Below are 25,598 nucleotides of genomic sequence, written 5' to 3'. Positions count from 1 at the left end.
TGATGCTGCCGGGAGGGGAGCGGGGCAACTGCCAGTGGACATGGCGGCGTGCAGCAGCGGGGCTGTGCTCGCTGCCCTGGGAGTGCTTAGCATTTGTGCGGTCAGCGGCTCTGGGCCCATGGCTGAGGGGGAGACCGGCGGAGAGGCGGGCTGGGCAGAGCCGTGGGATGGTGCAGTTTTCCGGCCGCCCTCGGCGCTGGGCGCGGTGGGGGTGGCGCGCAGTCCCGGGCCCTCGCAGCCAGGGAGGGAGGAGGCCGTGGACTTGCCGGTGCTGCTGTGGTGGAGCCCAGGGCTATTTCCCCACTTCCCGGGCGACTCAGAGCGCATCGAGTGCGCGCGCGGCGCGTGCGTGGCGTCCCGGGACCGACGGGTGCGAGGGCACTCGCGGACGCGCGCGCTGCTCTTCTACGGCACTGACTTTCGAGCCTCCGAGGCGCCGCTGCCGCGCCTGGCGCATCAGAATTGGGCGCTCCTGCACGAGGAGTCGCCCCTCAACAACTTCCTGCTGAGCCACGGGCCGGGCATCCGCCTCTTCAATCTTACTGCCACGTTCAGCCGCCATTCCGACTACCCGTTGCCGCTTCAGTGGCTGCCCGGGACCGCTTATCTGCGCCGCGCGGCGCCTCCGCTACAGGAGCGCGCTGAGTGGCGCCGACGCGGCTACGCGCCGCTGCTCTATCTGCAGTCCCACTGCGACGTGCCTGCGGACCGGGACCGCTACGTGCGCGAGCTGATGCGTTACATCCCGGTGGGTGGGGCCGGGGCGGGCCTGGGGGTTGAGGGGGGCGCGCGGGGCGGAGGCCAGGACCCCGGGTGTCCAGGTCGGCTCGCCGCACCCACTTCACGGCGGTATTCTACCCCGAACAGGTGGACTCCTACGGGAAATGCCTACAAAATCGGGAGCTGCCCACTCCGCGGTTACAGGACACAGCCACAGCCACCACCGAGGATCCAGAGCTCTTGGCCTTCTTGTCTCGCTATAAGTTCCACTTGGCCCTTGAAAATGCCATCTGTGACGACTACATGACAGAGAAGCTGTGGCGCCCCATGCATCTTGGTGCTGTGCCTGTGTATCGCGGCTCTCCCTCTGTGAGGGACTGGATGCCCAACAATCACTCCATCATCCTCATTGATGACTTTGAGTCACCTCAAAAGCTGGCAGAATTTATTGATTTTCTGGACAGGAACGATGAGGAATATATGAAATATCTGGCGTACAAACAACCTGGGGGCATCACCAACCAGTTCCTTCTGGATAGTCTGAAGTATCGGGAGTGGGGAGTGAATGATCCTTTGCTGCCTAACTACCTCAATGGCTTTGAGTGTTTTGTCTGTGACCATGAACTGGCTCGGCTGGAGGCCGAGAAAGCACACGCAGCCTCTCCTGGGGACATCCCTGTCCCTGAGCCTCACATTGCCCAGCCCTCACACATGGACTGCCCAGTGCCCACACCTGGATTTGGCAGTGTGGAAGAGATTCCTGAGAATGACAGGTAAGGATAGCTGGGTCCCTGTGGCCATCAAATCAAGCGATTTACTTACTTGCTCACTGTGGGCAGTGAAGTAGCAGTAGGTGCTGAGGGGATTGTTGTATAGGGAAATTATGACATGGGCTTACTCTGCCTTTAAAGTGTCAAGAGTCTAATTGGGAGAGTCTAATTCCTGAAAAAGCTCAGGAAAAGATGCAAAGTGGAATTCAGGGCAACAACCTATGAAAATCAGCTTATGTGAGCAATGTTTGCAATAGTGATTCAAAAAAGGCTTCAACCAGAGCAGAGGGGGCCTGTTTAGGGAAGTGATGAGGGAGAGACAAAGTTGGGCAGATAAACTCGGGCCAGGCTATACATAGCCTGAATACCAGGCTTAGGAGTTGGACTGTCTCGAAAACCAACTCAGCTGTTTATTTAGCACCTTTGAAATGTTGGGGTTGGGGATGAGCAATACATGGATGGGTATTTTGAGAGAGGTTTGTCTGCAGTAGGGTTTGTATCTATTAACCTGGCACAATTATTAATAGTACCTCCTTTCACTCTTTAATTTTTTTTTAATGTTTATTTATTCTTGAGGGAGAGAGACACAGAGTGTGAGTGAGGGAGGTCCAGAGAAAGGATCCAAAGCAGGCTCCAGGCTCTGAGCTGTCAGCACAAGAGTCCGACGCAGGGCTTGAACTCATGAGCCATGAGCCGTGAGATCATGACCTGAGCTGAAGTCAGACACTTAACTGACTGAGTCATCCAGGCGCCCCATATAGTACCTCCTTTCACTCCTAGAAGTACCCTGATTTGGGTGATAAATTATATGTTCACCCCAAACAGAATGGAAGGAATGTTTTCAATAGATAGAATAAACACTGCTGGGCAGTGTGGATTGGAAGAGAAGTGAGGAAGCTACTGCAGTAGGTGGCAGAAAGTGGTGCATTGGGAAACAAGGTCAGCACGGGAGGTGGGGTGGGAAAATGCTGAAGCCACTTGCAGCAAACCACACCTGTTTGGGGAGAGGTGATAAAAGATTATTAAGCTTCATAAAGCAAGACTGCTAGAATGGCCTGCAGAGACTAACTTGCACAGTGGATGGCAGCAGAGGGCTGTTTATATATACTGCTGGCACAGTTTGATTCTGGGAATGGAGTCTTCCATCAAATAATTTGTTTCTAGTTTATGCTGAACATATTATGATTTACTAGGAAAAAAAGTGTAAAACGTTAAAAAAAAGAAAATGTGTTTTATCTAGACTTTGGATAGCACTGCACCTTCATTTTGATTATTGAAATTGCAGCTTATAAGGTAACCATCTAAATATTAGACTACTTGGTTCCATAGTCTGCCCCACTGCCCTGCCTTCTTCTAAACTCCCACCACATTTGGGAACCAGGAGCGGGCAAGTCAGGAAGTTTAACTCATTGGGGGTGGGATGTGTGATAGATTTGTGTTTGCAGCTGTCACCTGTACTATTACTAGACTACTAGATTTACTTCACATTCCCTTTCCTTCAAAGCAGAGCCCTGTCTTAGCCAGAGACTGCTATATCTGCTTAAAATTTCAGAAGGCAGGACTTGTAGCTGTGCAGAGGTTCCATAATCCAACTCCCATTTTGATGTTTCAGCTGGAAGGAGATGTGGCTGCAAGATTATTGGCAAGGTCTGGACCAGGGGGAAGCTCTCACTGCCATGATCCACAACAATGAGACAAAGCAGAGGAAATTTTGGGACTACCTACATGAGATCTTCATGAAAAGGAACCAAAATCTCTAATTATCCTTGCAAGAGCCTTTAAATTGGTAGAGTTAAGGAGATGGAAGTCCTTATTCTACCATGGGACATGAGGGGCATCTACTGCATATCCCTTAACGAACACTGTCTTATTATGAGTTCAAGGAATTCCAGTTATATCCACTGATATTTTACCCTAATGATGTGTATCCAGTGTCTCAGTTTGTGGTATTAGGGCCTCTCCTCAATGAGAGATGGAGGCCTCTAGTTCTTGGATTAATGGAAAACAGAAGCCTGAAACACCCACTTGTTTTAAAGTGCTGATCCAACAGAATCTTTAAAGAATTGCATCTTTCTCTAGCCATTTCATCCTCTTAACTGTGATTGGAACAACACCTTGGTACTTGGCTTAAGAATGAGGTAAAATGGACCACGTTTAGTAGGGTCTTAAAATTTCCGTGCTCTTCTTTAAACTCTTTATTATTCAGTACCTTTCCTTTATTTATTTTTTTTACATTAAAAAAAAATTTACTTTGAGAGAGAAAGCACAAGTCAGGGAGGGGCAGAGAGAGAGGAGAGAGAGAGAGAGAGAGAGAGAGAGAGAATCCTAAGCAGGCTCTGCATCGTCAGTGCAGAGCCCAAAGTAGAGCTCAAAGCCATGAACTGCAAGATCACCACCAGAGCCGAAGTCAGACACTCAACTGACTGAGCCACCCAGGCGCACCTATTCAATACCTTTCCTAATCTCTTTTCATCTCCTGCTTTATAAATGGTTACATTGGTGGTGAAGCAAAACTCCTGGTGGGTTGTGTTATGGTTCTTTGGAATTGCATTTTTTATATCATTTACTTGCTCTTGATGTCAAACTTTTTAACTTTTTTTGGTTCAGGTCATGATCTTGTAGTTCATGAGTTTGAGCCCCATGTCAGGCTTTGTGCTGACAGCTTGGAGCCTGAAGCCTGTATCCGTTTCTGTGTCTTCCTTTCTCTCTGCCCCTCCCTGCTAACGCTCTGTCTCTCTCTTTCTCAAAAGTAAACATTAAAAAAAATTGTTTTAATGGTTTTTTCTTTCCTGGTTTTCCGTAATCTGACGAAGATGCCACCATCCCCACATTCATTCTCCTCTACATTAAACTGGCTGTAGATTTTTGACAGCTTTGCTTACTGCTGGTTTGCTTCTTTTTTAGGGAATAACTGTAATTCTTTCTCATCTCATGAACAGAAAGATCCGATGGTTAATATATACCATGTCAATTTAATGAATTGTCCTGCTCTATTTTAGGTTAGAGATAGAGACTATGGCTGGAAATGATGGCAGAAAAACAAATTTAATATTTAAATGATTTTTTAAATGTTTTTATTTATTTTTGAGACAGAGCATGAGCAGGGGAGGGGCAGAGAGAGAGAGGGAGACACAGAATCTGAACCGGGCTCTAGGCTCTGAGCTGTCAGCACAGAGCCTGATGTAGGGCTTGAACTCATCAACTGTGAGATCGTGACCTGAGCTGAAGTCCGTCGCTTAACCGACTGAGCCACCCAGGCGCCCCTAAATGATTTTTAAATGTTAAAATAGACCAGGGTGAATCAAACTGCAGGTTTTAATAGGTCTTTGGTCTTTTCTGTCTGCCTAATGAACTCTTCTCTATATTTTATTATTTAAAAAAATTTTTTTTTAACGTTTATTCATTTTTGAGAGACAGAGACAGAGTGCAAGTGGGGGAGGGGCAGAGAGAGGGAGACACAGAATCCGAAGCGGGCTCCAGGATCTGAGCTGTCAGCACAGAGCCCGATATGGGGCTTGAACCCACAGACCAAGAGATCATGACCTGAGCTGGAGTCGGCTGCTTAACCGACTGAGCCACCCAGGTGCCCCTATATTTTATTATTTTTAAATGCTACAAAAGTCCTATTTCCTCCATAGAGTCATGAAAATTACGTTGGAAAAAACAGCCCAGCAATAGTTGTAATAATTACTTCATACTGTGGAACACTTTTCAGTTCCTGTGGGATGAATATTCCAACTTGACTCATTCTATTACTGATATCCTTCTGTTCAACTTTATAGTACTTAGTGAGACTACATTTTGATGGAACATACCTAAACTCAAGGGGCTGAGAGGTGAGGCAAGACTTATGTTGGTGGTGAAGCAAAACTCCTGGTGGGTTGTATTATGGTTCTTTGGAATTGTATTTTTTATAACATTTACTTGCCCTTGATGTCAAGGGGCTGAGAGGTGAGGCAAGAGTTAGCCACCACAAGTGGCTGGTTCAGTAAAAAGCTGTTAGGCAGATTTGGGGATATAGCCAAACCTTTATATTGCTGTGGCTTGAAAATAAAGCTTAAAGGGCAGGGAGACCATTAGGTTTTTCAGGGCCAGTGGAACAAGAAATACCTTGGACCTTAGAGCTACTCTGGTTGTAATGTGTAGTATTAATGAATTATCACTAAAGAAGTTCTATAGCTTATCAGTGTATCTATAAATTAATATGTATATGTACTTATATATATACACATACATACACTAATTTACAACCAGATGTGTGTGTGTGTGTTTATGTATGTAAGGTGCTTCAACAACTAGGGTCCCACACTTAATATTGTGACATCTAAGGATGTGGCCAAGGAGAGCTCTAATTTAGACTGGATTTCACGGTCATAATGGTTCTATTTTCATTTTATTTTTTAGTAAAAAATACCCTCACAACAGCATGGAAAGTTTGCTTAACGTGTTTGGGCTTTTGCAGAAAAGCACAAGAGGGGAAGATAGACCTTCAAATATACTATTAAAATTGGGTATAATGTAGACCCACAAAAAGAAGTCAAATTCAGGACTCTGATTTCTAAACTTGAAATCTATTTTTTTTTGGAGTAGTTTTTGTTTTTGTTTTTAACGTTTATTCATTTTTAAGAGACAGACAGAGTGTGAGTTGGGGAAGGGCAGAGAGAGAGAGGAAGACAGTCTATGAAGCAGGCTCCAGGCTCTGAGGTATCAGCACAGAGTCTGATGTGGGGCTCAAACCAATGAGTCGTGAGATCATGACCTGCACTGAAGTCGGGCACTCAACCGACTGAGCCACCCAGGTGCCCCTAAACTTCCAATCTACTTAAATGCAGGTGCTGATTTATAGTGCAAAATACACATTACTCAAATGCAAACTAAGGTTAGGACTCAAGTTTATGTGCAATAAAAAGGGTAAGTGATGGTTATGCAAAATGTAGAATCATCCTTACTTCTCCTAATTACACCAGTTCAGGTTGGCATTCCTTTAGCACTTTTATGTACAAAATGGGCCAATTGTTTGTGAATGGTTGTGGCTGGAGACTCAGGCCTGCTTTGTGGACAGGGCTTTTTAGACGTTCTCCTTTAATCCTATTACCATAAAAGTATTCGTAAAAGAGCAAGATAAGCCAGGTGCTACATTTCCACAAGAGCAAGCAGAACCAATATGAAGAGAAAGCAAACAATGTGAATTTTCTCTGGTTTGGGGCTCAGTTTGCTCTGTCAACCGCAGCAGGCTTGGGGTTATTGGTGGTAGAAGTGCTTGATTAGGAATCTGTTTTATTGGACTGGGGGTGGAGCATGGGGCTGATGCCTTTATTACTCCATGTGTTGCAATATCCTATAATCTCAGGTTTCATTTTGTATAATAAATGGCTTCTTTTTAAACAGTGTCTGCTGCTTGATTATATTTCTGGGCTGAGTATGATACACTTGGAGACTTGGAAAAATATGTGAAACACTTGTTCACTTAACAAGTATTTATTATCACTATTCTAGGTACTAGGAATTCAGTAAGACAAGGTCCTGTCTCTCATGGCACTTACATTTTAAATGGGTGTCGGTGGTAAGTGAGGCCATAAACACACATTAAATGAACAAGTTAATTCAGACTGTGATATGTGCTATGAGGAAAATAAAACAGCTTGATAATGGAGAGATATGGGAAGTCAGGGAAGGCCTCTCTGACAGGAACTGAGAACAGAAGAAGAACCAGTCATGCAGAGATCAATGGGAAGATTAAACGTCTGTGATAAATGATTTTAGCACACTAAATTTTACACAACCAAATACATATTGCTCCTCCAAAGTAGTCATCTTATGAACTAAAAGCTTGCTCAAGTTATGCTTCCGTTACCAGAAACATTTCTTGAAGTTGTTATAAATGCCTTGAGAATCCTTGGCACATCTTTGAACTGAGTTGTTTGTTTCTTTTTGAATGTTTCATTTATTTTTGAGAGAGGGAGACAGAATTTGAAGCAGGCTCCAGCCCAATACGGGGCTGGAACCCACCAGCCATGAGATCATGACCTGAGATCATGAAGTCAGAGGGTTAACCAACTGGGCCACCCAGGTGCCCCTAAAGTGCCTTTTGTAAACACCTAAAAGTCACTTAGAGCCAAGTCTGATGAACCTAGGCATCACAACTGAAGAGCCAAGTCTAATAATAGGAATGATACCACCAAGTATCTTCACAGGATTGGAAAGAGTCTTAAATTAGACAATGAACGCCAAAGCGCTTAAACTTCACCCTACCCAGTGAGATCATTACAAAGAAGAAACGATATGTAAGTGGTCGCTACTGTTTATATGAGCATAATTTTTCTTTATGGCTTCGGGGTGGTTTTAAAGGTAGTAAAATCCAACAGTTCTTGAAGACTTATTAAAAACATAATAATAGTCTGTCCCAGCCTAACATCTTAAGGTCTCATATTTTGATTCGGTCCCATCCTCTGCCCTTGCTTTTGTCAATCACCCTCGAGTTCGGCCAGCTACCACGATAATTGAGTGTCCATTTATCGGGCCCTTTCTTGGATGTTTCCGGCCTAAGACCGGAACTTCAGGGCCTGGAACGGCCTAGGTCAGCACACGAGCCCCAAAGACTCTCCTCCCAACCTGCACACAGGTCTTGAACGACCGGTGCCCGAACCCAGCAGCCGGGTTACGAGGCGAAGAAAAGCAAGCACGCAGGCAGCCGAGCTTTCGGCAGGCTGCGCGCCAAGCCTCGTCGAGCTCTTAGGGGTCACGCAGGGTCACGCACGGTGACGCAGAGCCTGCCGGGAGCTCGGTGCGTAATGGCGACGCCCAGCCTGCGGGGTCGGCTAGCGCGGCTGGGAAACCCACGGAAACCTATACTGAAGCCCAACAAGCCGCTCATCCTAGCTAATCGTGTCGGAGAACGACGCCGGGAGAGAGGCGGTGAGCAGTTGGAGCCAAGGAGGCTCCCAGAGCAGAAGTCCGAGGGATGAACGGGGCGGCTGGGTGGGAGGGCTACAAGATAAGGTAAGGGTGACTGAGGGTCTTCCCGTTCTGCTCCTCCAGAGGCAACTTGTATCACAGAAATGTCGGTGATGATGGCATGTTGGAAGCAGAATGAATTCCGCGACGAAGCGTGCAGAAAAGAGATCAAGGAATTCTTCGATTGTGCTTCGAGGGCCGAGGTGACAGAAGGCTCTTAGGGTGTCATCTTGGGAGAGAATGGGGGTGAGGGGATACAAGCAATTATACAAGGCAAGGAAAGTTGTGGGAGCGATTTCACTAACGCCCAAGTGGAAAAGGTTATGGTTTTGAAGGCATTGTGATCTTGAGCGATTTGTTTCACTGCTCTAAGCTTTAGCTATACCAGTTGTAAAATAAGGTTAATATTAATACCTTACAGAATTTTGTATTACATAAAGGGAAATTACATGGGAAAAAATCACTTGGTAAAATTTAACGTGCTGCTCAAATAGATATTATTGTCTGAAATAGAACTAAAGATAGATAGTGAAAGGCAGGTTGTTTGGATTTTAACCTAGAATTAATTGCTAGCTGGCATGGTAGCTTCAGGTCATACAGTCATCTGTAGATCTCAAGTCCCTTTGTTGAAAGGGGACTGGGAAGATGACACAGCTATTTCCAGGCTGGTTAATGTATTAGTGTGCTTTGTGGTATTGTGAGAACTGTTGGCCTAGGTCAGGACAAACTTAAGAGCTGTCATTTTTGTTTTTGTTCTGTCTTTTCAGGCAGCGCGAAAGATGAGATCAATCCATGACACGTTGGGAGAATCTGGGGGTTTATCCCCCAAGAAACTGAATAAATTGTTACAGAGGTTTCCTAACAAATCTCATGTCAGTTGAAAATGAAGAAGCATTTTCTATGACTGGACTGTTAGCTACTGAGAACTATGTGTAGATGTTTTGGAAACGTTTGCACTGCCATGCACTATTTGCAGGGTGAAAGGAGGCAAGACACTTTTTCATCCTTTGGAATCATTGTCATGGTGGAAGTTATGCTTTATTTTGAAATAAAATCCTCTGAAGATAAATTGGCCTTTGTTGTAGATTAGGTTCTCCCTCCATACTTGAACTCTGTATCCTTCCCTAGATTCTGGAAGTTCTTTGCTTCTTGATTTGCCTGAGGATCAGGATAAAAACTTTCATCTTGTTCTGCCTTTGAAGTCCTTACACCATTTAGTGCCCTTGCCTTTGGATGCAATAAGGATGTTCAAGTCTGCCTATATGCAGAGTTTTTCGGTATCATCTGTATTTAGTGACTACCCATTTTGTGCAAAATAGTCCCTGCAAAATGCTCACAGAATAATCAGAAGTTCACAAACTGATGAACTGCAGATGTATTTTATTTAGCCAACACAATTGGAAATTCGTTTTTAAATTAAATGATCACCTTCAAAAATATGAAAAATGTCATTTAAAAAAAATCCACTTTTTAGCTTTCAATTACAAAAATAAAAGGATCTGTAAACCCCAGTTTCTTATCCCTGCATGGCAATAACCAAGTAGAGCTGATTATCTTTTGTCTCCATTCTCTAGGGACCTGGCCATTGGCCTCTTCCACATGGTGAAACTGAAACTTATTTGGCAGTTATCTTCTTTGTGTATCACCTGTTCACTTCTCTCATTAAGTTATCCACCTAGTTGCTGAAGGCATTAACTTTTGTGACCCTTTGATATTAGAAACAGTTGTATGGCATTTTATATATACTCTGCCCTTCCAGGTTTAATTCACTTAACCTTTTCTATATACCTTGCAGCATTAGATAGACAAAGATCAGTGGGGTTTCTAAGGCTCCAGTGGGATAATTATTAAGATAAAGAAGTGGTCTTGCCTCCCTGACCCACACAGCTACTTCTTCCAATAGTCCTCAGACCTCATGGGTAGAGCGCTGGGCAGTTGCCTTGTTCTGAAAGCTGAGGCTTTTAGTTACAGGAAGAAGCTCAATACCTAGGCACTTTGGACTGGACTTAGGAGTTCTTAACCTAGGGTCAATAGATTCTCAGTAGGAGGTCTGTGGACGTGGATGGGAAAAATTTTTTATCTTTAACCACAACTGAAATTTAGCATTTCAGTTAGGACCATGGAAAACAAACCACAGTATCAATTAGCAATACCTATATGAGATTATAATATTTTCATATAGTAGGTTGCAGGTACCTCAATATCCTTTATACCCATCACTAGCTTCAAAATTATGGTAGTTACCCTTGCTGCTGGACTTTACTTAATGTGTAAATAAAGCAGTATTACTACGTTACAAATTTGTTAATATTTTGATAATCGTATTTCAATATAATTCATTTCCTTTGTAAGTTATATATTTTGTGCATTTATAAACAATCTGAGAAGGAGGTCCAGGGACTTCACCAGGCTGCCAAGGTGCCCGTACCACAAAAAAAGGCTAAGAACTCCTGGATTCAAAGGACCCACTGACAAAACAGTACAACCATTTCCCGAAATCAAATGCATTCTTTTCAGGGTGCTTTCCTGATCAGATCTTAGAAAAAAATCTAATGGAATGCAGGCTTCTGGACTACAACTCCCAGAAGGTGATGCGGCCCCAGGGCCTATCCGGAGTTGAGACAATGACTCCACCCAGTTGTCCTGTGTACCGCTTGACAGCCTACGATTCCCGGCATTCATGGCGGCTGTTTATTCCTTGGGGACATTATGGACGCCGAGTTATTGCTGGGATTTGTAGTCATTTCATGTATCGCTGGTAGTCGGTTCCCTCTTACAGTATCTGGGGTGGCTTCGAGAAAAAAGAGGCAGGAAATGTAGCAATTAAACAAACGGGTCCTCTACATCTGCCGGTACCGGGTCTGGTTCCCAAGCGCGTGAGGCGGAAGTGGTGGTGGCCGGCGCGGCCGGAAGTTCAGATCAGCTGATGGGGGAGGCGGCGCCGCAGCCGCGGAGAGGCCCCGGCTGCCGAGCGCTTCGTCCGGGCCCAGAGTCTCGGATACTGGCCACGATCCCCGTTCGCACCTCGCAGTTGGGCGAGGCCCGGTCCCATATCCCTTCCAGGCTTGAGATCCTCGTCCGGCACGGCCGCCCTGAGCGCCCCGGCCACCCCCAGCCCCGGCTCGCCCCTCAGGCCCCGGGCCTCCCCTCAGCCCCCGGCCGGCGGCCCAGGCCCCGGATCCGCGGGGGGGGACCCGGCCCCGGGGGGTGCAGGCCCCATGGAGCTGATGTTCGCGGAGTGGGAGGACGGAGAGCGCTTTTCATTCGAAGATTCGGACCGCTTTGAGGAGGATTCGCTCTGTTCCTTCATCTCCGAGGCCGAGAGTCTCTGCCAGAACTGGCGGGGATGGCGCAAACAGTCAGCGGGGCCCAATTCCCCCACTGGCGGCGGTGGCGGAGGTGGCAGTGGCGGTACCAGAATGCGAGGTAAGGGTGAGCTGGGGGGAAGGGAACGGGCTGGCTCTGCTCAGGCCTTGCTGGGGAGCTGTCCCCGCTCGGGAGCTGTCCCGGACCGCGAGCTGTCCCGAGCAGCTTGGAACGGACTTCTGGACTCGCTTTTCCAGTCTTCCTGGGGTTGGCTTCTCCACATCAGCGTGTGTGTGTGTGTGTGTGTGTGTGTGTGTGTGTGTGTGTGTTGGAGTGATGGCTGGGAAATTCTGGGTTGGATACGATTAGCGACAGAAAGTAGATTTTTTTTGTGGTTCATTTGCCTTAGTAATGGAATAGAAGAAAAAACTCCTCTGACTTGGGAATACTTACCTAGTTAAGCCCGCGGCAAGCCAGAAAATAGAAGAGAAGGAGGGTAGGGAGTGGATTGTGAAGAAGGGACCACTTGAGGCGTGTCACCCCCATTGCAAAGTGCATTGGGAGCTTCTTGTTAGGGGTGATGATGATCTCTGATTCTGGCTACACCAAGAAGGGATTCCACTCATAGGAAAGTGGAGGTGAACTGGAGATTCCATAGTCACATAGGTTCAAATCAGAGGCTTGTTTCTTGTCCATATTGAACAGCTGTCAGAAGCTGGGACCACTGGATTAGAGCCTTAGATTTCTATCATCTGGGGCCTGGGGAAGAGTGTAGGAAACTGTCTCTAGAGTCTCCTTATGAAATGCTCTTCCTGCTTTGTACTGTGAGTTTCTTTCATCCTGGGGTCTTTCAGTGAATTAACTGATTAGTGCTGTGAATAATTTTGCTTTTATTAAAGGGGATTGAGGGAAGAGTGATGATAAGTGAAGCTCCACAGGCTCAAGACTTACCACATCCTTTCCCTGCCTTCCTCATGGCACAGTTTTTGTTCTGGGCCTCAATGCAAGCTGACCTTTTTCAGCAGTTGGGATTGTGATTGTACTCCGGCCATTCCAAACTCCCGTTTTCCAAACTTCCCTGCAGAGATTTCTAGCACCCTTTTGGGACAAAGAAAAGTGTACAAATGTCACTTGTTAGGAGTGGTAGTGTTCAACTTCAGTTGGAGAGGTAGCATATGTTCTGTGCACATACACCCACACATGCACAAAGATCATAGGCAGTTTCACTGTGGGTCTTCTGTGGTCTCTTTGCTTTTTCACATTTGCATGTGTGGGTAGCCTTGGGGCTTAGAGCTCCTTCACTTTGAGGGAAGTAACTGAAGTAATGTCGGTGAAAATTTTCAACATACTGGTATCTTCCTGAATAGGTTAAAATCTAGAAAAGCATGTCATTCCCCAAACCCGCTGCCATCCCGGGGTACTCTCAGTCTCTCACTTGTAAAATAAGGAGATTAACTTTTTTTTTAAAAAAAGAGGTTTCTTTCAGCTCCATGATTTTCTGATCTGTCTTCTAATTTGACTAGCAATTTGGTGAGATATGTATGCAGTCTGTCGCGTTTCACCTTTTAAAAAATTTATTTATTTTTGAGAGAGAGAGAGAGAGCAAGCAGGGAAGGGGTGGAGAGAGGAGAGAAAGAATCCCAAGCAGGCATCATGCTGTCAGTGCAGAGCCTATGTGGGGCTCGAACTCACGAACCACGAAAATCTTGACCTGAGCTGAAACTAAGAGACGTGTAACCGACTAAGCCACCTGGGCGCCCCTCACCATTTATTGATTAAAACAGTGTGGGAAACCTTGAGTGGTAACTCCATCCTACTCCAGGTGTTTTCAGGAGCAGCAGCTAGGTTCCCTTGGGATAACCCATCTTCCTCCCCATCCCCCTTCCCAGGCTTCCAATTGTAGGAAGCCAAGGATCAGGTGTGCCAAGGGACATGCAGCCTCTCTTGCTACTGGAGGTCCCTCTCTTAACTCCTTTGGGCTCTGGCCTGTCTCCTCTCCTTAGTTAGAGGCCTAGAATAATCTAGAGAAAAAGGGATAGTAAAAAGCAGTTGGAGAAGAGAATGTCAGGGGAGAGACATTAACAATGTAATATAAATCTAAAGTGCTAGGTGTAAGGGAAATTAGATGCCAAGCCATGTGAGAGGGTTGCTTGCTAGGATCCTGGAACACACCTGTTTGGCCAGGAGTTTCTGGGATATCTGTGGTATCTTCTGTTCTAGACCTTAGGTAGCAAGTTATGGGCTGCAGTTGGTTAGCTCCCCTCCCCCAGATGAAATCTTAAGAGTTAATGTATCCTAACAGGAGGGTCCCTTGGTTTTTCATCCAGATCTCCCTTTTCTTTCATAGTGAAGGTGGGGCCCAAGATGTTAGGCGCTGGCATTGGTGCCAGGTAATCATGACCCTTTTCATTTCCCCTTCTCTTTACCCTCACCTAAACCTTTGTTTCCAAAGATGGACTTGTGATCCCATTGGTGGAGCTCTCAGCAAAGCAGGTGGCATTTCATATCCCATTTGAAGTGGTGGAGAAAGTTTATCCCCCAGTGCCTGAGCAGCTACAGCTCCGAATTGCTTTTTGGAGCTTCCCTGAGAATGAAGAGGATATCCGGTGAGGCTAAAGGACTGATGGTGGGGAGTGGGTCCTGATATTCCACACTGTGTGCTGGGTTTCCTCCAGAACAAAGGAGCTACTGTGTTTGGGGTTGTGGTAAGAAGAAGACAAGGGGAGGAGTGCCTGGGATTTTCCCCAAGAGGGAGCGACACTGGGGAGAGCGTGTCCAGGGCATTATGGTCTCTGACAGGTTATTTGCTGAGTTGTGGCTGTGTCCTCTTCTTCACTCCCAGGCTGTATTCGTGCCTGGCCAATGGCAGTGCCGATGAGTTCCAGCGAGGGGACCAGCTGTTCCGCATGAGGGCTGTGAAAGACCCACTGCAGATAGGTAAGGGTCCCATCATGCCCTGTGGCACCCCCTGCTGTGCCCATCCCCTGTGTTATGAATTAAGGACCTACTGCAAGAAGCTGGAGCAGGTTGTCGGAATAACTGCAGGGCCAGGGTTGAGGGCAGAGAATTATGTCTTGATGGCTCTCCCTGACCATACCCATGTTTCTCCCCAGGGTTCCACCTGAGTGCTACAGTGGTGCCACCTCAGATGGTCCCCCCCAAAGGGGCCTACAACGTGGCTGTGATGTTTGACCGCTGCCGGGTCACTTCCTGCAGCTGCACCTGTGGGGCTGGGGCCAAATGGTGCACTCACGTCGTGGCACTCTGTCTCTTCCGCATCCACAACGTGAGGCCCTCCCAATTTATCCTGGCCCTATCCTACGCTCCATCCCCCCCTTCTCTGCTGCATGCCTGGCCACAATGTGAGCCTCCTCGCCTCCCTTAATCTGCCTGTCTTTCCCTTGCTCCAGTGTCAGCAAACCTTTTCCAGCTTGTTCTGTTTCTCTCTGTTTCTCCTTCAGGCTTCTGCAGTCTGCTTGCGTGCCCCAGTCTCAGAGTCCCTGTCTCGGCTGCAGAGGGACCAGCTGCAGAAGTTTGCTCAGTACCTCATCAGTGAGCTCCCTCAGCAGGTGAGTGAGGTTGGGACACCCTTCTCCAACTCTAAGCTCCAGGACTGCATATTAGTCTTCATGTTAGTCCAAGGCCAACTTGGGTCACTTATGCCTTTGTCCCTTTCCCCCTCAGATCCTCCCCACGGCCCAGCGTCTTCTGGATGAACTCCTCTCTTCCCAGTCAACAGCCATCAATACAGTGTGTGGAGCCCCGGGTGAGTGTGGAGAGAAGGAAGGGCAGTCGGAAGGAAGAAAGCTGGTGGTGCAGAGCACCACTTACTAAAAGCTTGCTGTTGTCAGGTGAATCCAGGCCCCTATCTCTATGTAACTGACTACCTATCATCCCCAGACCCCACAGCAGGGCCCTCTGCCTCTGACCAGAGTACATGGTATTTGGATGAGTCAACACTCACTGATAACATCAAGAAGACACTACACAAGTTCTGTGGACCCTCGCCTGTGGTCTTCAGGTAAATTGGATCTCTCTATGTCTGTGTCTGTGGTGGAAGGGAACAACCCTCAGGCTGTTAATCGATCCTTTGCTCTGTTAATACCTGTTCCTCAAAAATTTTTGTCTCAGACATCTTTTGTCTCCTACACTCTGTATTTTGGGTCAGGGTCTCTTTTGTGTCAAAGCCCTGGTGCACTTTCACCTGTCGTATGCAGCCCCATCTCAGAGTAATCATTTTCCACTCCATTACCTTCACAGTGATGTGAACTCCATGTATCTGTCTTCCACGGAGCCTCCAGCTGCTGCTGAATGGGCATGTCTGCTGCGCCCTCTGAGGGGCCGCGAGCCAGAGGGTGTCTGGAACCTACTTAGCATTGTGCGGGAGATGTTCAAACGGAGAGACAGCAATGCTGCCCCTTTGTTGGAAATCCTCACTGACCAGTGCCTCACCTATGAACAGGTAACCCTCCAGAGTTGGGTAGCCCCACTGTGGTTCATTTTCCCCTTCCCTTAACTTCATTTACCTCTTGCTGACAGGGACACTGGGGAGGGCTGCTCTTCCTTTCTCTAAACTATTAGGTGCATCTCAGAGCTCTCTGTTTCCAGATAACAGGTTGGTGGTACAGCGTGCGCACCTCAGCCTCACACAGCAGCGCCAGCGGACACACGGGCCGTAGCAATGGGCAGTCAGAGGTAGCGGCCCATGCATGTGCCAGCATGTGTGATGAGATGGTCACACTGTGGAGGCTAGCTGTTTTGGACCCTGCACTCAGCCCCCAGCGGTGAGTCTCCCCCTAGGCTCATCACAGCACGGATATTGGGCCAGCCCAGGACAGTCCAAGGCCTCATATCATGTGCACATAGAAACGTACTATTCTTCTAGTCCTAGGGAAATGGGAGGTACTGAGCGTTAAGGTTACCAGTGATTTAGGCGTCCTTTTTCTGAGAAGCTCTCTTCCTTTCCTCCCTTAAATAGCTCCCACTTTCCCAAATACCTGAGTATTGGAGTGATGTGTATGAGCTGGCTCAAGAAGTTCCTCCCTGGGTCCCTTCCTGTACCCTCCTTCTGGGGGTTATGCCTGCTCTATCTCCTTCCATCCCTTCTCAGAGAGCAGAATGTAGCCCCCCAGCAACCTCCCCCAACTTTGTTCCCACAGCCGCCGGGAATTGTGTGCCCAGCTACGCCAGTGGCAACTGAAGGTGATTGAGAATGTGAAGCGGGGACAGCACAAAAAGACCCTGGAGCGGCTCTTCCCTGGCTTCCGGCCAGCGGTGGAGGCCTGCTACTTCAACTGGGAAGAGGCCTATCCACTCCCTGGTGTCACCTACAGTGGCACCGACCGGAAGTTGGCACTGTGCTGGGCCCGAGCCCTGCCCCCTCGGCCAGGTGCCTCCCGATCTGGGGGCCTGGAGGAATCCCGGGAGCGGCCCCGATCTCTTCCTTCTGAGCCAGCTGTGCGGCCCAAGGAGCCTGGGGCCAAGCGCAAGGGATTGGGTGAGGGGGTCCCCTCATCGCAGCGGGGTCCCCGCCGCCTCTCTGCTGAGGGGGGAGATAAGTCTCTGCATAAGATGGGTCCAGGTGGGGGCAAAGCCAAGGCACTGGGTGGGGCTGGCATTGGGGGCAAGGGATCAGCAGGCGGTGGGAGCAAGCGACGGCTGAGCAGTGAAGACAGCTCCCTGGAGCCGGATCTGGCTGAGATGAGCCTGGATGACAGCAGCCTGGCCCTCGGTGCAGAGGCCAGCACCTTTGGTGGATTCCCTGAGAGCCCGCCACCCTGCCCTCCTCCTGGTGGCTCCCGTGGTCCTTCCACCTTCCTTCCTGAACCCCCAGATACTTATGAAGAAGATGGTGGTGTGTACTTCTCAGAAGGGCCTGAGCCTCCCACAGCCTCTGCTGGCCCCCATGGCCTACTGCCTGGGGAGGTCTGTACCCGGGATGACCTCCCTTCCACAGATGAGAGTGGCAATGGGCTCCCCAAAACCAAAGAGGCAGCCGCTGCAGTTGGAGAGGAGGATGATGACTACCAGGCATATTATCTGAATGCCCAGGATGGGGCTGGAGGCGAGGAAGAGAAGGCTGAGGGCGGGGCTGGGGAGGAGCACGACCTGTTTGCTGGGCTGAAGCCACTGGAACAGGAGAGCCGCATGGAGGTGAGGGGACTCTGAGGGGACACTGAGGGTGCTCTTTCGCTACAGCTGGGAGAGGGGCCATCTAGCTCTAATTGGGAATGTCAGGACTGTAGTGAGGCTGTTAGAAGCCTTTAGCGGCTCCTGTCTGGACTCCCTGCCTACAGTCCATTCTTTTCACTGCTTCCATATTGATATTCCTGAAATGTCTGATTGTGTCCCTCTGCTGCTTAAAAGTCTTCAGTGGTTTCCCACTGCCCTTGGCATGACCTGTGAGGCCTCACTTGGTCTGATCTTTGTATGCTTTTTCAGCCTCATCTAGGCATTCTGCCCTTTCTACTACAGTCAGTCGAACCATTCCTCTAGCTTGCCATGCTCTCTCTCGCATCCTTACATTTGCACAGATTGGCCTGTCTGCCTAGAATCTTCTTCCCTCACCTTTCCTGGCTAGCTTCTGTTCTTTCTGCAGGTCTCAGGTATCTTAGAGATCACTTCCTCTAGGAAGTCTTCCCTGAGCTTGCCCCTTTGCCCTAGGTCCCAGTGAAGTATCTTACTCACTTATGCCCCTCTTGGTCTTTCCCAGTGGTAGCTGGCTTCACGCTGGTTTGTGTGTTTGTGTGTCTGTTTCTCTAATCAGACTATGAGTTCCTGTGGTATACCCAGGACCAGCATAGGGCCTAGCATATAGCAGGTACTCATGGGATGTTTGCTGCTTGAGTATGAATATGGTGTCCTGCCCCTGGAAGTTGGGGCTTCAACCTGTGTGGTGCCCGTCCTCTCCAGATATTGTTTGCCTGTGCTGAGGCCCTGCATGCGCACGGCTACAGCAGTGAGGCCTCCCGCCTCACTGTGGAGCTTGCCCAGGACCTGCTAGCCAACCCACCTGACCTCAAGGTAGAGCCGCCCCCTGCCAAGGTGAGAGACCCCCCATTCCCCTCTCCCCCCATTTATTGCTAACCCTCTTCTATGCCCCACCCCAAGTGAGAGCCTCCTCACTCCACCAAGATGAGTCAGACTCATATGTCTGCTTCCTTGTACTTCCCCTCTTTAGGGCAAGAAGAACAAGGTATCTACGAGCCGTCAGACCTGGGTGGCTACCAACACCCTGACGAAGGCAGCTTTCCTGTTGACAGTGCTAAGTGAACGCCCAGAGCACCACAACCTGGCCTTCCGAGTTGGCATGTTTGCCTTGGAGCTACAGCGGCCCCCAGCTTCTACCAAGGCCTTGGAGGTCGGAGGTTCCATCAGCCTTGTACTGCAGTCTCCTCAGAGACTCCTCAGAGACTTACAGCTTGATCTCTACTGAAGTGTTAGGGGTCTGAGCTTCTTCCTGTATTCTTAGGTGAAGCTGGCATACCAGGAGTCTGAGGTGGCTGCCCTGCTCAAGAAGATTCCTCTGGGTCCAAGTGAGATGAGTACCATGCGGTGCCGGGCAGAGGAGCTTCGGGAGGGGACACTCTGTGACTATCGGCCCGTTTTGCCTCTCATGCTGGCCAGTTTCATCTTTGACGTTCTCTGTGCTCCAGGTATGGTGCATGACTCTACTCGAGTGGGGATCTTGGGTAGGAGTAGTTTTCTCTAAGGAGAAACCAAGAGGCCCAAGGCTCTGAATTATCCTTAGGACCCATCAGGCAACTTCATGAGTGGTCTGGAATGATGAGGGTCTTGGGTTGCCTACATTTCATTCTTTCCAGTGACACTTCTTTCTGCCTGACTTATTCCACCTTTCATCCAGTGGTTTCTCCCACGGGTTCCCGGCCACCAAGTCGTAACTGGAACAACGAGATGCCTGGGGATGAGGAGCTGGGATTTGAAGCAGCAGTTGCTGCCTTAGGTGAGTCTGGAGTATCTTGAGCACTTCTGTGAGCTAGTTGGCCCAGGCCTTGAAGGGCATGAGACATGGTCCCTGTTTGAAGGGGTGGTATGGTAGTGGGACAGCCAGAATGTGACATGTTTGAACCAGGTAGTACAGTCAAGAATTTAGGGACAAAAGGTGTGCTATGGCACACAAAATGTAAGAAAAGGATTCAGGAAGGGTATAGAATACGGAATGTAGGTCAAAAGATCAGTTAAGTTTTTGGTAAGGGGACAAAACACCATGAATAAAGACAGGGACCATCAAGTCTTAATGAGGGCAAGGAGTCAAACTTCCTTGAAGTGATGGGTATGCCATGAAGGTAGAGTGGGCCAATTATGAAGGTCTTAAAAAGCAGATCAGAGCTAAGGCCGGATGTAATAGGCAATTGGGACCTTCCACGGGGGATGTGGGTTGGACCAGGAGAACTCCTTATCTCACATATGCTGGTGGCTGGGCAGCCCTGGCCTGTTCACTTTTGCTGTCTTGGGAGTTATGGCCATTCTCAGTCCCTATGAGACCCTTCTTCTCACAGGTATGAAGACAACAGTGAGCGAGGCAGAGCATCCCCTCCTGTGTGAAGGCACACGTCGGGAGAAGGGTGACCTGGCACTGGCACTAATGATCACTTACAAGGATGATCAAGCCAAGCTCAAAAAGGTAGGGACTGAAGTACTAGGATTTTGACAGGCAGAGAGCAAAATTTTACCCTTTCTCAGAGGATTGCAGTCCAATGAGGAAAGGGCTATACTGCCCATAGGGGATAAGTGGAAAATCTTGGGGACACCTGATAAAGAATAAGACCAATGGTTCTCGTAGGAGTGCTTGGGCAGGGGATGAAAGAAAAGAAGCAGTTACTCATTTATTTCAATATTTACTGAATATCAATTTAGTCAGTCCTGTGTTAAGTGTTAGGATATCAAGATACGTAAGCCGGTGCCTATCATCCAGGAGGTTCTCCTATGGTTGTGACTGGGGAAGGCTTCCCGAAGAGGTAGTATTAAGCTGTTTCAAAGAGAAAGTAAGGTAATAGAAATAGAAGTGAGGATATAAAGGGCATCCTGTCACTGCTTCTCTCTTCTTCAGATCTTAGACAAACTCTTGGACCGAGAGAGCCAGACGCATAAGCCCCAGACACTGAGTTCATTCTACTCATCCAGCCGCCCAGCCACAGCCAGCCAGAGGTCTCCTTCAAAGCATGGGGGCCCATCTGCCCCAGGGGCCCTGCAACCCCTGACCTCGGGCTCTGCAGGGCCTCCTCAGCCAGGGAATGTGGCAGGGGCTGGGCCAGGCCCCACTGAGGGCTTCACAGAGAAGAATGTGCCTGGTGAGGTGGGGGCACTGGGCAGGGGGGGATGAATGGTATGGATTCATGTTGGGGTCCCCTTTCCTTGGCTTATCCCAATGTCCTATTTTCCCCACCTAGAAAGTTCCCCACATTCTCCCTGTGAGGGCCTCCCATCTGAGGCAGCTTTGACCCCAAGGGCGGAAGGGAAGGTTCCCAGCCGCCTGGCACTTGGCAGTCGTGGAGGCTACAATGGACGGGGTTGGGGCTCCCCAGGGCGGCCTAAGAAGAAACACACAGGTATGACAGCCTGTGGGATGACATGGAGGGAGGGATTTCCTGAAGTGTGAATTCTGTAACTTCTAGCTTCTGAGACTGATTTGTCTTGGGGAGTTAGGCATGGCCAGCATTGACAGCAGTGCCCCTGAAACAACATCGGATAGTTCTCCCACCTTAAGCCGGAGGCCACTTCGAGGGGGCTGGGCCCCCACCTCCTGGGGCCGAGGACAGGACAGTGACAGCATTAGCAGCTCTTCCTCGGACTCTCTGGGCTCCTCATCCTCCAGTGGAAGTCGCCGGGCCAGTGCCAGTGGAGGGGCCCGGGCAAAGACCGTTGAAGTTGGCAGGTCAGTGGAAGAAATACTCCTCTCATCTGGCCCACCCTCAGAGTCACATCCCTGGTGTAATCCAACTATTGTCCCCCCAGCGACACCACTTATCCTGCTCTTTTCTGCCTACCTGGACACCCATTTCAGAGAAACCCCAATCCCCGTCCCTACCCCATTGCCCCCTCAGGTACAAGGGCCGCCGTCCCGAGAGTCATGCCCCTCATGTACCCAATCAGCCATCAGAGGCAGCTGCACACTTCTACTTCGAACTGGCGAAGACGGTGCTGATCAAGGCAGGGGGCAACAGCAGCACTTCCATTTTCACACATCCATCTTCCTCAGGGGGCCATCAGGGTCCTCACCGCAACCTGCACCTTTGCGCCTTCGAGATTGGGCTTTATGCCCTTGGCCTGCACAACTTTGTTTCTCCCAACTGGCTCTCACGTACTTATTCTTCGCACGTTTCCTGGATTACAGGTAAACCCAGTATCTTGATTTGGGAATGGGTTGGGGATTAATTGATAGAAATGAGAGTCTTATCCTTGTGGAGTTACTGATCTGACAGAAGACACCATACTAACCACCACCCCCCCCTTTTTTTTTTTTTTGCTCCTTTCCTTGAAGGTCAGGCAATGGAGATTGGTAGTGCAGCCCTGACTATACTGGTAGAATGCTGGGATGGACACCTGACGCCCCCTGAGGTTGCATCCCTGGCTGACAGGGCATCACGGGCACGAGACTCCAATATGGTGAGGGCAGCAGCGGAGTTAGCCCTAAGCTGCCTGCCTCATGCCCATGCATTGAACCCCAATGAGATCCAGCGGGCCCTGGTGCAGTGCAAGGAGCAGGTATTTCTAGGGGCAATCTGGGGACTTGCTTTCAGGTATCTAGGAAGGGACATGGGGAAAACTAACAGCCCAGCTCGATTTCCAAATCTTAAAGTTCACAAATTTTCTAGTTTGTGCTATTATGGTGACACTTGACATATTAATGCACTTTCACATCCATTACTTCTTTTGCCTTACGACTCTGAGGTTAGGATTATTCCTGTTTTATAGATAAGGAAATGGAGATCTATAGGTTAGGGACCAAGGTGGTCACCAGGTTGGAATACTTGGGGAAGGCCTTGGGGAGATAGTGGGAACTGGATGGGAGGGAGTGGCTAGGTTAGTTTGGAACTGGGACTGTAAGTAGTTTGGAACTGGTCACCAAGTGTTTGTTCAGTGTGTGAGGCATTCATTGCTCTGACTCTGACCTCTGATGCCTCCCTGGGAACCAGCCAACTCAGAGGGAGATGTTGGAATGTCATTTACAACCATGCTTGAGTAAAGCCCCTCCCCTTAACTTCTGTGCCCCTTCCTTCCAGGATAACCTGATGTTGGAGAAGGCCTGCATGGCAGTGGAAGAAGCGGCTAAGGGTGGGGGTGTATACCCTGAAGTGTTGTTTGAGGTTGCTCACCAGTGGTTCTGGCTATATGAGCAAACAGCAGGTGGCTCATCCACAGCCCGTGAAGGGGCTACAAGCTGTAGTGCCAGTGGGATCAGGGCAGCTGGGGAGGCTGGGCGGGGGCTGCCTGAGGGCAGGGGGGGCCCAGGCACTGAGCCGGTTACAGTGGCAGCAGCAGCAGTGACAGCAGCAGCCACAGTGGTGCCAGTCATCTCAGTGGGGTCCAGTTTATATCCAGGTCCAGGACTGGGGCATGGTCATTCCCCTGGCCTGCACCCCTACACTGCTCTACAGCCCCACCTGCCCTGCAGCCCTCAATACCTCACCCACCCAGCTCACCCTGCCCACCCAATGCCTCATATGCCCCGGCCTGCCGTCTTCCCTGTGCCCAGCTCTGCATACCCACAGGTGAGATCAGTGTTTTGTTGGGGAGTTGGGCACGTGGGAGAACATTAGGAGTTCATGTGGGGTTGGAGTGTGGGGTACTCTGGGAGAATAATAGGACTGTCTTGGTGAGGTGGTGGGGGTCTGGGGGGACTCAGGCCAACCAAGATAAGAAATGTAGGGATACCCACTTGTGGGATGAAGGGGGAGAACCACATCTTAATATAATTTCCTACACTCTTCCCTGTCTCTAGGGTGTGCATCCTGCCTTCTTGGGGGCTCAGTACCCTTACTCAGTGACTCCCCCCTCACTTGCTGCCACTGCTGTGTCTTTCCCCGTCCCTTCCATGGCACCCATCACAGTACATCCCTACCACACAGAGCCAGGGCTCCCACTGCCCACCAGTGTGGCCTGTGAGTTGTGGGGACAGGGAACAGGTGAATGGAGGGGAGGTACACTGGGCAGGGGAGATGGGGGGAGGAACCCTCTCCATCCCTCTTTGGGCTGTGAATTCCTCATATAGCTTTCATCCCACCCTCAGTGAGCAGTGTCCATCCAGCATCCACGTTTCCAGCCATCCAGGGTGCCTCGTTGCCTGCTCTGACTACACAGCCCAGTCCTCTGGTGAGCGGAGGGTTTCCACCACCCGAGGAGGAGACCCACAGTCAGCCTGTCAACCCACACAGCCTACACCACCTGCACGCTGCCTACCGTGTTGGTGAGAAGTCTTTTTTTTGTGCCCCCACCTGCAGTTGTGCCAGAGGCTCTTTAGTGATGCCTCCCTCCCCACGGCTCTTACTTTGTTTGTTGTGGGGTCCGATGTACCAGATTGAGGTGCAGGGTGAAAAGGATGTACCTTCACCATGTGCCCACCCTTTTCTCCCAGGAATGCTGGCACTGGAGATGCTGGGTCGCCGGGCACACAATGATCACCCCAACAACTTCTCCCGCTCCCCCCCCTACACTGATGATGTCAAATGGTTGCTGGGGCTGGCAGCAAAGCTGGGTAACACCTCCCCTCCCCAGGACCATTGTCCGCCCCCACCCACTTTCCCCACCTTCCTGTCCCAGACCTCCTTCCTAGCTCTTGCTCAGAGTTGAGGCCTTGGTCGGGTATGTGTGCGTGCGCGGGGGGTGGGGGGTTACCTCAGCTCCTGGGGTGGAGGGAGGCTCTCTGCCAGGCCAGAGCTGAGAGATAAAAGTTGGGTCCCTAGGGCAGAGGTGGCCACCCCCGTCTCATGCCCCTCCCCCTGCCCCCCAGGAGTGAACTACGTGCACCAGTTCTGTGTGGGGGCAGCCAAGGGGGTGCTGAGCCCGTTTGTGCTGCAGGAGATCGTCATGGAGACGCTGCAGCGGCTGAGCCCTGCTCATGCCCACAACCACCTGCGTGCCCCGGCCTTCCACCAACTGGTGCAGCGCTGCCAGCAGGCATACATGCAGGTGACAACCCTGGAAGTATGGAGTAGGGTGGAGCACCTCCTGGGCAGGCATGGAACCGATTACCCCGCATGCTAGGGAGGACGGGCCTGGTTCTGTGCTTAGTGGCTCATCCTCTTCCAGTACATTCACCACCGTTTGATTCACCTGACCCCTGCCGACTACGACGACTTTGTGAATGCGATCCGCAGTGCCCGCAGCGCCTTCTGTCTGACACCCATGGGCATGATGCAGTTCAACGACATCCTGCAGAACCTCAAGCGCAGCAAACAGACCAAGGAGCTGTGGCAGCGGGTCTCACTCGAGATGACCACCTTCTCCCCATGAGTCTGGCCCCTCTACGGTCCTATACAGGGATACAGGCCTGTGGCTATGGGGGCCCCTCACACAGAGGGAGTGAATCTTGGCTGGACAGATCATCCCCACTCAGTTCTCTGGTAGCCCAGACTGGCAGCTGCTCTTGGGCTGTAGCTTGGGGCCAAGATGTCTCAAACCCTAGAAGCCTAGGGTTGGGGGAGACAGCCCTATCTGGGAGGGGGCATTGGGTGGCCTCTGGTATTTATTTGGCATTTATAAATATATAAACTCCTTTTTTACTCTAGTCTGCCTGGGCCTTTGCCTTCTTTCCCTCCATGTGCAGATGAACTTTGAACCGGGGTGGGGGAAAAGACTGATACTTCCTTTATTCTAAGTTTCTCCCAC

At 49.8% G+C, this 25,598-nt stretch overlaps 3 protein-coding genes across 6 annotated transcripts; all 3 read left to right on the top strand.

Moving 5' to 3' along the window:
* Positions 1-40: 40 nt before the first annotated feature.
* On the top strand, positions 41-6,880 carry POFUT4 (protein O-fucosyltransferase 4). Its single transcript, XM_060643130.2, has 3 exons — positions 41-748; positions 868-1,493; positions 3,103-6,880. The coding sequence occupies exons 1-3, from the start codon at positions 41-43 to the stop codon at positions 3,248-3,250; spliced, it is 1,482 nt and encodes a 493-aa protein (XP_060499113.1). The 3' UTR covers positions 3,251-6,880.
* Positions 6,881-8,240: 1,360 nt separating this feature from the next.
* On the top strand, positions 8,241-9,513 carry CHCHD1 (coiled-coil-helix-coiled-coil-helix domain containing 1). The gene is made up of 3 exons (XM_060643145.2): positions 8,241-8,405; positions 8,529-8,647; positions 9,212-9,513. The coding sequence occupies exons 1-3, from the start codon at positions 8,282-8,284 to the stop codon at positions 9,323-9,325; spliced, it is 357 nt and encodes a 118-aa protein (XP_060499128.1). The 5' UTR covers positions 8,241-8,281; the 3' UTR covers positions 9,326-9,513.
* Positions 9,514-11,220: 1,707 nt separating this feature from the next.
* On the top strand, positions 11,221-25,497 carry ZSWIM8 (zinc finger SWIM-type containing 8). Of its 4 annotated transcripts, none has more exons than XM_060643088.3 (26): positions 11,221-11,870; positions 14,203-14,356; positions 14,593-14,687; positions 14,864-15,036; positions 15,212-15,319; positions 15,435-15,516; positions 15,651-15,771; positions 16,011-16,212; positions 16,359-16,534; positions 16,910-17,903; positions 18,663-18,794; positions 18,931-19,110; positions 19,222-19,405; positions 19,615-19,713; positions 20,270-20,394; positions 20,821-21,061; positions 21,161-21,319; positions 21,417-21,645; positions 21,815-22,104; positions 22,252-22,475; positions 22,994-23,482; positions 23,713-23,896; positions 24,001-24,177; positions 24,346-24,465; positions 24,789-24,899; positions 25,020-25,497. In XM_060643088.3, the coding sequence occupies exons 1-26, from the start codon at positions 11,663-11,665 to the stop codon at positions 25,478-25,480; spliced, it is 5,718 nt and encodes a 1,905-aa protein (XP_060499071.1). In that variant the 5' UTR covers positions 11,221-11,662; the 3' UTR covers positions 25,481-25,497. The 4 variants fall into 4 exon arrangements, with proteins under 4 accessions (XP_060499071.1, XP_060499072.1, XP_060499073.1 ...); XM_060643089.3 differs by having other exon boundaries at positions 11,222-11,870; positions 23,713-23,872; XM_060643090.3 differs by having other exon boundaries at positions 11,222-11,870; positions 24,721-24,899; positions 25,020-25,224.
* The last annotated feature ends 101 nt before the right edge of the window (positions 25,498-25,598 follow it).

The sequence above is a fragment of the Panthera onca genome, chromosome D2 (assembly GCF_046562875.1).
Source record: "Panthera onca isolate mPanOnc1 chromosome D2, mPanOnc1 haplotype 2, whole genome shotgun sequence".
In the NCBI taxonomy this organism is placed as follows: Eukaryota; Metazoa; Chordata; class Mammalia; order Carnivora; family Felidae; genus Panthera; species Panthera onca.
Note: the sequence above shows the minus strand (reverse complement) of the source record. Positions and strands in the feature narration are given on the sequence as shown.